This window comes from Mobula birostris, chromosome 18 (genome assembly GCF_030028105.1).
Source record: "Mobula birostris isolate sMobBir1 chromosome 18, sMobBir1.hap1, whole genome shotgun sequence".
NCBI lineage: Eukaryota > Metazoa > Chordata > Chondrichthyes > Myliobatiformes > Myliobatidae > Mobula > Mobula birostris.
Window position 1 is genome coordinate 46,213,276 of NC_092387.1, and position 12,221 is coordinate 46,225,496.

Below are 12,221 nucleotides of genomic sequence, written 5' to 3' on the forward strand. Positions count from 1 at the left end.
AAGGCCAGCTGCAGTGAAGCATTTCCACAGCGAGGTGTAACCACCACCATGTTTCACAGTAGGGATTGTGTTTTTGATGACTGTATGTTTGACTTATGACAAACCTAGCATTTAGTCCGGTGGCCAAAAAGCTCAATTTCGGTTTCATCAGACCACAAAACCTTCTTCCAGCTGACTTTAGAGTCTCCCATGTGCCTTCCAGCAAACTCAAGCTGAGACTTCATATAAGTTTTTTTCCCCGCAACAGTGGTTTTCTCTTTGCCACTCTCCCAGAAATATGCAACTGCTGAAGCTCTTGGGCAACGGTTGTTGTATGTGCAGTCTCTCCCAATTTAGCCACTGAAACTCGCAACTCCTCCAGAGTTGTCACAGTCTCTTGGTGGCCTCTCTCACTAGTCCTCTTCTTGCACAGTCACTCAGTTTTTGAGGATGGCGTGCTTCAGGCAGATTTACAGCTGTGACATATTCTTTCCAATTCTTGATGATTGACTTAACTGTACCCAAGGGATATTCAGTGACTTGGAAATTTTCTTGTATCCATCTCCTGACTTGTGCTTTTCAATAAGCTTTTTGCAGAGTTGCTTGAAGTGTTCTTTTGTCTTCATGGTGTAGTTTTTGCCAGGATACTGACTCACCAGCAGTTGGACCTGCCAGATACAGGTGTATTTTTACTACAATCAATTGAAATACCTTGACTGCACACAGATCTCCATTTAACCAATTGGCTGCACCAGTGATTATTTGGTGTGTCATATTAAAAGGGTGGGGATGAATACTTACGCAATAAATTATTTTGTGTTTTATATTTGTAATTAATTTAGATCACTTTGTAGAGATCCATTTTCACTTTGATATGAAAGAGTCTTTTTCTGTTGATCAGTGTCAAAAAAATCCAAATTAAATCCATTGTAATTCAATGTTGAAAAACAATAAAACACAAAAACTTCTAAGAGAGGTGAATATTTTTTATAAATGTAACCCTCAGGTTCAGCAAGCCGCTTACTCTAAGGGGAGACCACCTCCGGCCTGGCCAAACTTGAGAAATCTTGTTCGAGGGAAGGTACGCGATGCGTTCCCGTTACAAATCAGTACCATGAAATAACAAACAGTACACAATATACAATTAAACAATTTAGCTTTATAATTCTTAATTTGACTATAGGGCTAGTAAAGAAACAAAAATGAAAAAGGGCCCATTCTCATGAAACAGTCTAATGCGCAACGTTGGAGCTCACGGTTTTGCCGTCTGTTCGTTCTCCATCGATTTTCCCCCAGGGCATCAACTCCCAACCCCCCTCCAAATCCACTCCGTCCTGTAGACTACAACTCCCCCGTTCTGGCATCTTCTCTCTCCAACTTCCACCAAACAAAAACCCGCAAAACCTTCTCTCGGTCACACAAGAAAGAAAAACATGCCTCTCATTGGATGGCGCACATTCAAAGGCCCCCATTATCTCTAGTCAGAACACTGCTGCTACAGAGAAACCATTACATTAGTAGTGAAACATTACAGAGAGGTCATTCCATTAGCAGTGAAACCTTATGATGCGTTACACTCTCCCCCCAGCAAATTTAGTCATGTCCTCATGACATTGAGGTAATTCGCCAACACTTCCTGCAAAGCACAAAGTCCAACCCAGGTGTAAAAGGCAGTGACATAGCTCCCCGGAACGATAGGGGCCAGTGCTACATAGGCCAGCCGATCCAGTGGTCTCCTAATTCTCTGAGACCTCCATTCCCTCACCTAACTCTTCAGGTTCAGGCCCTACTGGGGATACTTCTGATCTACCCAGCGAGGCCTATCCCTCATGCCCACCTGCAACTCGGACCCCTCTGTCCCGTGGCCAAGCCCCACTTCATCCCTTGCAGAGTCCCGCTGCAAAGCAGGCTGTCCACAGATAGCCCCCACAACTTACCTGACTCAGCAGGAGAAAGGCTGGGAGTCTCTTCCTCAATCAATGAGGAGTTAGCTACAGGCAGCATATACCACACATCCAGGTCCTCATCCTCCGAATCAGTATCCTCTCAGGGGTGGGGGCCAGCTTAATCTCTCATGATGTTGGCCCTGCAGTCGCCCTGTGTCTCCGCAGAGTTCTCTTACTAGGTGTAGGCTTCAGGTCAGGCTCTGGGTCAACCTGCACCTCTTGTCCCAGAGGCAGAAGGTGGTTCCGATAGCGAATCTTGACAGGCCCATTCCCATCCTCTGGTTTCACTCGGAAAACTGGTAGGTTTGGCATCTGGATATCCACCACATAGGATGTAGCTGCCCAGTGGTCAGCCAACTTATGCTTCCCAGGTAGCCCCAAATTCCTTATGAGGACTCGGTCTCCCAGCAGGAGTTGGGAGAACCTCACTTTTTGATCATACCTCCTCTTACTTCCTTGATTCTGCTTGGCAGCCGTGACCTCAGCTAATTCACAAGCCCTTTTCAGCTCCCTTCCAGTATCAGATACATACTTCAGATAAGTCTTCAGTGGTAAGTCGCCCTCGTCAGTCCCAAAACAAAGGTCAATGGGCAACCTCGCCTTGCGCCCAAATATCAGTTAGTATGGAGTACACTGTAGCTTCATTTCAGGTACACCTGCTCTTCTCTGCTGATCTCCAAGGTCCTGAGCATGTCTAGCAAGGTCCAATTAAACCTCTCGGGCCAGGGATCACCCTGTGGATGATAGGAAGTGGTCTCGACTTCTCAACTCCAAGCACGCCCACTAACTCATGGATGAGCCTGCTCTCAAAATCCTGTCCTTGATCACTATGCATCCACCTGGGGAGGCCATAATAAATGAAATACTTCTCCCATAACACTTTGGCCACCGTAGACGCCCTCTGGTCCTTGGTAGGGAAAGTCTGCAATATCTGGGTTAGTGATCCGTGATGACCAAGACATTTGTCGTGTTGCTGACATCCGGTTCTATTGACAGGAAATCCATACACACCAGGTCCAGGGGCCCCACGCTCTGCAAATGGGACAAGGGAGCTGCCTGCGTAGGTAGCGTCTTCCACTATATGCATCCAATGCATGACTTACAGTATTCTTCAACCTCGGACTTCATTCAGGGCCAGTAAAACCAGTCTCTGAGGAATCCATAGGTCTTTTCGACCCCCAAATGTCCAGAATTATCATGAAGTGACTTCAACACAATTCTCCGATCCTTCTCCAGCAGAACCAGCTGGGAACGCCGAGGTTGGTCCAGAGGTGCCGTGACCTGGTATAAGATCTAGTTCCGCAACTCCAGCCGGGGCCATTCTCTCAATAATGGGAGCATCACCGTGTGTTTCGTCTTCTCCACTTGAGCCATGTCTCCCTTCTCGACCGCTGACCAAATAGTACAGAGATGCCAGGGTCATCTCACTGAGTAGCTGCCGCTTCCCCAGAACTCAATTCTGGCGACTGACTTGTCCTCAGAGCAGTATACTTGTGGAATGACGTCATCAGAAGCTCCTGATTGATCTACCATTCGATCCTGCCCCTGCTTTCCTTCTGCCTTCACTGTAGTGGCAAACTGACACATGGTCTTCACGTCCAGGGCAGGAACGCTCTCCCACTCTTCGTATCTGTCCAGCCCCTCATGCACATGTTGGGACAAAGCATCCACATCAATGTTTCTCCTTCCCAGCCGGTACTTCAGCCTGGAATCAGAAGCAGACAATGCCACCAACCACCAATGGCCTGTGGCATCCAATTTCGCCGCGGTCAGGATATATGTTACGGGATTGTTGTCCATCCTCACCTCAAACTTGGCACCTTAGAGGTAGTCATTCAGCTTACCCACCACAGCTCATTTCAACGCCAGAAAGTCTAATTTGTGCGTGGGATAGTTTTTCCTCAGTGGGCAACAAACTCCGGCTGGCAAATGCAACGGGTCTCAACCCAGTGCCCTGATCTTGATACAGGATGCCCCATAAGCCCTCTCGGCTGGCATCCATATGCAGCACATACGGCAAGCGGGGGTCTGCAAAACCCAGCACCAGCGCCTGGGTCAGCAGCTCCTTCAGCACCTGAAAAGCCCCTTCACATCCCACTTCAGTCCAAAGGGCTCTCACGGGTTAAGATACTCTCTACCCTCCTCTCCTTTATTCCCCTCCTCCTTTTCTTCCCCAAGGGAGAGTAAACACAGAAGCTGATTCAACGGGTGACTCACTTTCGATGAGCCCTTCACGAACCTCTGGTAGCAACCACAGAACCTGAGGAACGAGTGCAGAGCACTCACAGTCTGGAGCCTTGGCCAGGTGGTCAACGCCTCTATCTTAGGCAGATCTGTAGCTACTCCGTTCCGTAAGGCTATGTGCCCAACATAGCGAACAGACACCTTACAGAACTGGCACTTGTCGAGGGAAAGTTTTAACCCTTCAGTTTTCAGGCAGCCCAGCACCTTCAGTAGCCTCACTTCATGTTCTTCCAAGGTAGCCCCAAACACTATGAGGTCATCCAGATACACCAATACCTTAAGCAAGTTCATATCCCCCACCGTCTTCTCCATGACCCGCTGAAGGTTGCAGAGGCTCCTGATATGCCCTGGGGCATCCTTTTGAACTGGAAGAAACCCAGGGGACATAAATGCCATCTTTTCTTTTTCAGCCTCACTCATGGAGATCTGGTAATATCCACTCAAGTCCAGCACACTGAACCACTTCGCACCACTCAGACAGGCCAGCGTGTCTTCGATCCTTGGGACCGTTTACTGGTCAGGAACGGTACACCTGTTCAGAGTCCTATAGTCTAAACACATCTGTACCTTCCCATTCTTCTTTCCAGCCACTACTATTGGAGACACATAGGGGCTTCGGGACTCGGTGATGATCCCAGCTTTCTTCAACTTACACAAGTGCTGCCAAACGTCTTCCATGTCTGCAGGGTCCAGTTGTGGCGACTTCTCTCTGAACAGGGTGTCCTCAATCACCCAGATAGTGCGACAAGTGCTCTTGGAACAACCCACATCAAACTCGTTACTGGAAAAGACAGCTTCCAGCTTCAACATCTTCTCTACCACCCTCCTCTTCCAATCCACAGGAACCGGGGAGTCCCCGAAGTTGAATTACTCAGCAGTCAACTTTCCCCCCCTTTTCCATTAGTTTCTCCCCAGCTTGTCTCACAGGGACACGAGACATTAAGGTCACCAGGAACCGATGTGCCAGCGGCATCCCTTGCTTGAAGGTGACCTCCCTCTTCATAGTGTTCGTGACAATCACTGCCATCCTGCTCACCTGTACAACCGAAGGCCGCTGCAGTTTGGGCCTCACCAGTACCCCAGCAGGAAATCCCAACTCCTCCTCGTGGTCTTCCGGAGCGTCCACTAAGAGGGCCTCTCCCTCAGGCATTCCAGGAAATTTGGGTGTCCCCATCACTCTCGCTACTTCCCCGGGCCATAACACCATTGGTTTCGAATGGGTGAACCACACAGTCTCTCGCCTAAAGTCGGTATCCGGCTCAATGCAGCCACGCACTTCTTCAAAAGCAGCTCAAAACACTGGGTGCATGGACAATGTTCCCAGAAAGCTCTCCCCAGCCTTCTCCTTGCAGGCCCCCATCAGCCTGCTCACCAGTGGAGTGTTAGTCCCCACCAGGACTGAAACACCATCCATCTCAGCGGAGTCCAGACAAACCAGCACTAATGTATCAAGGTCCCCAGCCACTCCCACATCGGCCTCCGAAAACTCCAGTTTCACTGACAAATACCCATCGTATGGATAATCACTTGCACTAAGCCCCCAGTGCATTGCATGGTGTCAATAGTAAATGCATAAGATGCCAGTTGTAAAACAAATGGTAGAGCAACATGACCTACGACTCGGTGTTGAGTATGGCTTCAGCACAATACCTTCTATACACTGGAGCATGGCCCCACTAAGTCTTCAGGAATAGGGTCTTTCGCTTTCAGGGGTTCCTTGGTATATTGCTAGGAACGGGTTTCTCCAGAGCCACCAGCCCATTCCCTCACTGGGTCTCCTCTAAGTTTTCCCAATGACTCTCTCTGCTTAGGTACCGGGGGCGCTCACTCCCCTTCTCGTGTGACACCTGCTACTAGCAGCCCTCCATATTGTTCATCATTGTTCATTCCATTAGGGGATTCCCCCCACCCAATCAGCTCCATCATATTGGGGGGGGGGTCACACCCACTGATAACAACTGGGACATCTCAGTTCTCAACTCTGCCACAATCTCCTCTACCACTCCCCAGGACAGGCTATCACATGGTCACTTCACTGCAGGGGACCACTACTGAGGACTGTACCCTGCTGACTGAGGCCTCCCGCGCCTCCGACGCATTCTCCTCCTCTCATACTTCCCTAATCAGTTCAACAAACTAGGGAGGGGGACACGTCTTACAAGACAGTCAGAGACCCCAAGCGTTCAGGTCCTGGGACTGGGCACCCTTTGCTATCTGGTCCATTCTTAACTGAGCCACCGCAGCCACCTGAATGGCCCCTTTGCGTCGCAAGCAATTTAGCTGCCTCTCTAGCCGAAAGATGTCGGCAGAAAGTTTCTTCCCCTTCTCCTGACGCATGTTTTGAAACCCCGCCATGAGCTCCATTGGGCTTCCTGTCGTGCCAAAGGCATTTTCCAGTGCTCGCATGTAATCGCCCACAGTTGCAAGGGGATACCGCAACCTGACACCTCTCACAACATCGGGAGCCCGCCACTCAAACTCTCAACCAATCTCTGTCACTTTACATCATCAGAGCACTGCCACTCATCTAACAACTGAGAGGTCTGCTCTGCCCAAGTCTCATACTCCTCTCCCCTTTAGGGGTGGGCTTCATTCCTGAAAATAGGCAAAGCCTACCATAGCTGGGACTTTGAACCTGGGATTTTTCCATTTATTCGCCAGAGAGGCAAGGGCAGACACTAACTCAGAATTCTCACTCTTCCCTGGGAGAAGGGGACTAATTAGACATTCCAAATCTGACCACTCCTTCCCCTCACTCCTCAGAAACGATAGAACCCTGCCTTTGAAATCTTTGTCCCCAGCTACAGGAAACTCGACTTGTGATTCAGCCTGCCCCATTGCCACTACGTCAACACTGGTCTGCATTAAAACGAGAGCTGTGCCCGTCATTTTATCAAACCTCTGTAACTTTGCTGATAACTTAACAATACTTAACAGGTGAATTAACAATTCATCTGGAGTACGAATCTCCACCCCACTGGTTCAATGATCAGGGTAATCACACAACATCTAACGAAATCAATCCCAGACAAGCCCCCACAATTTTAACCCTCAGGTTCGGCTAGCAGCTTACTCCAAGGAGAGGCCACCTCATGCCCGGCCAAACTTGAGAAATCTTGTTTGGGTGGATGGTGCGCGATGTGTTCTCCCGTTACAAATCAGTACCACAAAATAACAAACAGTACACAATATGCAATTAAATAATTTAGCTTTATAATTCTTAATTTGACTATAGGGTTAGTGAAGAAACAAAAAAGAAAAAGGGCCCATTCTCATGAAACAGTCTAATGTGCAACGTTGGAGCTCACGGTTTTCCCATCTGTTTGTTTTCCATCGATTTTCCCCCTGGGCATCAACTCCCAACCCCCTTCCAAATCCACTCCGTCCTGCAGACTACGACTTCCCCATTCTGGCATCTTCTCTCTCCAACTTCCGCCAAACAAAAACCCACAAAACCTTCTTTCGGGCACACAAGAAAGAAAAACACGCCTCTCATTGGATGGCGCACATTCCAAAGCTGCCGTTATCGCTAGTCAAATACTGCTGCTACAGAAAAACCATTACATTAGCAGTGAAACCTTACAAAGCATTACATAGGCACTGTGTTTTCAAGCCCTTCTTATTGTCGATTCACAAAAAGATCAACATCCTCATGATAAAAATTGTCATTATGTATTGATTAGTCTATTTGCAAATATATCCAGTGCTGCAAATGGTGTGTGTTTTTGGTACTGTGATAGCGATTCTAAATTACAGATATTACATTTTAAAACTTGTTCACTTCATAAGTCAATCACGGAACACACTGATGCACTGTTATTGTTAACACAAACTAATATAGTTGACACTGAACTCCTGTCATGAAATTTGTTATTTTGTTTGCGGCAGCAGTACAGTGCAAGACAAAAGTTACTGAAAGTCACAATAAAAAAGAAACGCAAAAGAGGAAGAGTGAGGTAGTATTCATGGATTCATGGACTATTGAGAATTCTGATGGAAGTGGGGAAGAAGCTGCTCCTAAAATATTGAGTATGGGTTTTCAGGCTCCTATATTTCCTCCCTGATCGTAGTAATGAGAAGAGTGCATGTCCCAGGTGGTGAAGGTCCTTAATGATGGATGCCACCTGCTTCAGAAATTGGTGTTTCATGATGTCCTCAGCAGTGGGATGGAGCTGGCAAGTCTACAAGCCTCTGTCTTCACCTTCGATCCTGTGAATTGGAACTTCCATACCAGACAGTGATGCAACCAGTCAGAATGCTCTCCACTGTACATCTGTAGAAATTTGCTATTCTTTGATGACATATTTTAACTCCTAATGAAGTAAAGCCACTGATGTGCCTTCCTCATCAATAAGTTGAGCTGAAGGTAGATCCTCTGAGACGCTGACATCTGGGAACTTGATGAGGCCAAGAACCATGGTAACCCTGTCATCAATTGACCAGAAACTCGACTTGCCCAGTTGCATGAATACCATGGAGAAAGAATAATAAGGATTAATGATTAGTAAATAGCGATGTGGATTGTGCTGATGTGCTAACAGACAAAAGTAGAAACATGGAATGCAACAATGACGAGACTGAAGTTTCAGGAACTTCACTAATTATAGTGTGCATCCATTGTTGTAATAGAAAATTAGATTCACTGCTAGACCTGTGGACAATCATTCATTTGGCAATCAGGAGCTAGCCTGTTACTTCATTAAATTTTCCTCTAGCCACCATTCTGTTATCAAAATATAGTTTTACTGGTAATCTCACCAACTGAGATTGTAAAAGGTTAACGAAATTGATGCTCAGATAGCTGGTCTCCTTGTGTGCAGCAGCTTTTAATAAGTCGCCCATTATTCAAACACCAACTCCACGTGATCTTTCGGTTTGCTCCTACACCATGGCTACAAAAGCAGTTCAGTACCTGGACACAAGAAGCTAGTAACTCACCTCTTGTCAGCCCATCGCATTTCCTACCTCTTCAAGGCACATCAACAGGATGATAAGCCACTCAGGACAAAGTGGTCTGTCTGATTGGTACAACAATCACCCCAAATATCTGTTCCCTCCACCATCAGCCACATTGGTTGTAGTGTACCATCCATAAAATACACTGCAGTTACTCCCCCCGACTACCCCACATTCAACCTGACTTGAAAATATAAATCACCATTCCTTCCTCACTGTCAAGTCTAAATACTTGGAACTCTCTGTCCATTAGCACTGTGTTCATATCTTTACAAGAACTGCAGCAATTTGACAATTTACCATCACTGTATGGTCAGATCCCAAAACTCAATAAAAGAAAAAGAAAATTGTGGCATAAATCATACTGATATGTAGAGATGGAAAACAGGTTGCAGAGGTAGAAGGTAAGACAATGTGAAGTAGAATAGGAGATAATTGTAATCGCTGTTGGACTGTAAATGGAAGGCAAAATGGGTCAGCAAGAACAGGGGGTAATAAAAACAAGTAATAGCAAATTTTCCAAAGGAAAGACCAAAGGTATATGACAGTGACAAGGGATTAGTTCTCTAAAAATCTACTGATCAGGAAAAACTCAACAGCAATCAATGCCAACTCCATCTATCTAAATAACAATGGTTTGTATACTAGCCCAGATTAAACTTCACACCTTCCACAATCGCAACACATCCTGAAGGGCAAATAAAGTACGCTTGTAGAGTTTTAAAATACAAAGTGCAGCATTAATATCAATATAGCAAAGTCCCATACAGCAATGTCAAATAATTTGTTTACTTAATGTTGATAAGATGACAAATATTGCCATATACATCGGGTATCTCTGCTGTTCTTCAAACAGAGCCATATCAGTCCAAGAGAGTGAAGAATGTCTCATGTAAAGGACTATCTCTGACATAACAAAGCGTCAGTCGAGATTTTGTCCAAGGTCTGAAATTAACAACTGTCTACCTCTTAGGTGAGGGTGTGGCCCAGTGTACTATTCATTAGAAGGAATCAACATTAATTATCAAATTTTCAAATCTGTTGCTCATTCTATATTAGTCTGGGATTAAATTATTGGATTTTTAAAACTGGAAAAATTATACCCTGATTCGGAGTTATTTGAAGAACATTATGGAAGCTCATATAAAGCACAAACTAGGTACAAAGATGTCAAATTTTTTTTTAAGTAGAAGTCTTAGGGCATTTCATTACAGTAATACCACAGTATAAAACTTAAACTGTTGTCATAATACAATATTGGAACAAATTCCAGCAGTACACCATTCAATGCAACACACCCATGTTGGTCCTTGATAACACTAACCAACTAACTTCATCTCTTCCCTCAATACACTATAATTTCTGCCTTTTAAATATCTGCCCAGTTGTCTTTAGGAAGTTCCCATCAAATCAGTTTCATCACCCTCTCAGGCAGTATGTTTATTTAATTTTTAAAGAAAAGCTTCAGGCCACCTCAGACTGTTCTACTTATCTTTCATCAGTGCCTAGTCGAGTTACTGACCCTTCTACTAGAAAGATCAATCCTCTTCACCTCTCCTTATCAAAATAATTCAGGCTTTCAAAAACATCTATTAAATCTTAGCATTTTCTAACTTTACTGTACACTCACAATAGATGATAAGGGCAGCATTTAATGCCCTTCCCAAAGTGCCTTTAAAATGAGGGGCGTGTTTGATCTTTAGATTGAATCTGGAACCCAAACCTCCATTCCTTCCATGTAACTGAAATCTCTTATCCCCCGAGAATATCCCATTAAAGTTCCTCCACATACATACCAAATGGAGCCTCTTACAAGAATTGGGAAAGACTCTGGCAAGGGGCAAGACAATACCACTGCCTAGCCCTTGAATTTGGATGGAGATTTTGCTAAGTGGGGAAAACAGGGGGTGGAGGGGGGGAACAAGGCAAATCAAGCCATACCACTGCGTTGCACCGTGAAGAGGAAGAACCTGGGAGGTGGTAATTAGGGAGAATGGCAGGACTATCAACAAACAGACAATCTGAGACTGGCCGACTTACCCCTCAGGGCAACTTCCAACACATCCAAAATGGCGACCTGGATACCACGGCGGCTGGTGATGGGCAGTGGGTACACCGGCAGACCCCGACTCACTTATTGCCTCGGACATCGACACCCACGACAGAACAGAGTTTTCCTATTACATCTCCGTCCCAGCCTCGACAGAAGCGAATCGTTAAGGCAAAGGCAGGGGAAACTGCTGCTCAGGTCCCGGTGAACCGGCACGGCCTGCGTGACGTGGTACGCGGACGCCAATCTAACTTGCTGATAGACGCACTAACTGACGCTCCCCAAGAACCAATTGAACGCTGCCCAGCGAACATATTTTACGATGTTAACCAACCAGTATAGTGTGAAGGCGGGATGTTAGTTATCAAGTTAGAGAGATCTGACAGCGTTTCGCAAAGGCCTTTGGGACAAGGTACTGTAATTGGTATTTCCTCAAAGTCGCCCAGCGATAGCAACAAGATCTGTTCTCGGGCCATGGATATTTGACAAACATTGCAACCTGTCCGGCTTAAGCACATCAGCGTGTACTCTGTGCCTAGGATCACTTTTCGCATTGATGTTTCTTTGTTTATGTTTTATCCAATGCCCCAGCTGTGAACTCTGTACAATCCACAATGAACCTTGAACTCTGTGCAATCAATGTTGGCATTTAAGGGATTGACGTGGCACATTATGAAATGTTACTCGTGCCATTTTTGTAATGCACTAATAGAAACAATGAACAAGCATATTCGTGGAATAAATCTAAGAACTGCAAACACTGCTCACCTCGTCACCTCATCGGGCTTCAACCCCACTCCAGATACTTGGATGCAAAATCCCAGTAGGGATTCAGATCCAGCCTTTCGGATCCCATCGTACTATTTCGGAGAGGAGAGAAAAAAAGAGAGCATAAGTAGTGTCACTATTTCAATTTAAACACTAACAAAATAGAATACCTGTATCATATTTCTGTTTCTACAACATTGTTATGTGTAAATTGGCCGGCGTTTTTGCGATATTATGACACTTAAAATCGTTCATAAATTCTATAAGTATTCTGGGAC

At 45.8% G+C, this 12,221-nt stretch overlaps 1 protein-coding gene across 6 annotated transcripts in view; it reads right to left on the reverse strand.

The window, feature by feature from the left end:
• Positions 1–11,412, reverse strand: part of gbf1 (golgi brefeldin A resistant guanine nucleotide exchange factor 1) — a 295,188-nt gene extending 283,776 nt beyond the window's left edge. For all 6 annotated transcript variants that reach the window (XM_072282597.1, XM_072282593.1, XM_072282592.1 and 3 more), the window contains exon 1: positions 11,166–11,412. In XM_072282597.1, the coding sequence (XP_072138698.1) occupies positions 11,166–11,275 (110 nt within the window). In that variant the 5' untranslated portion in view covers positions 11,276–11,412. The remainder of the gene's footprint in view (positions 1–11,165) is intronic.
• Between the last annotated feature and the right edge of the window lie 809 nt (positions 11,413–12,221).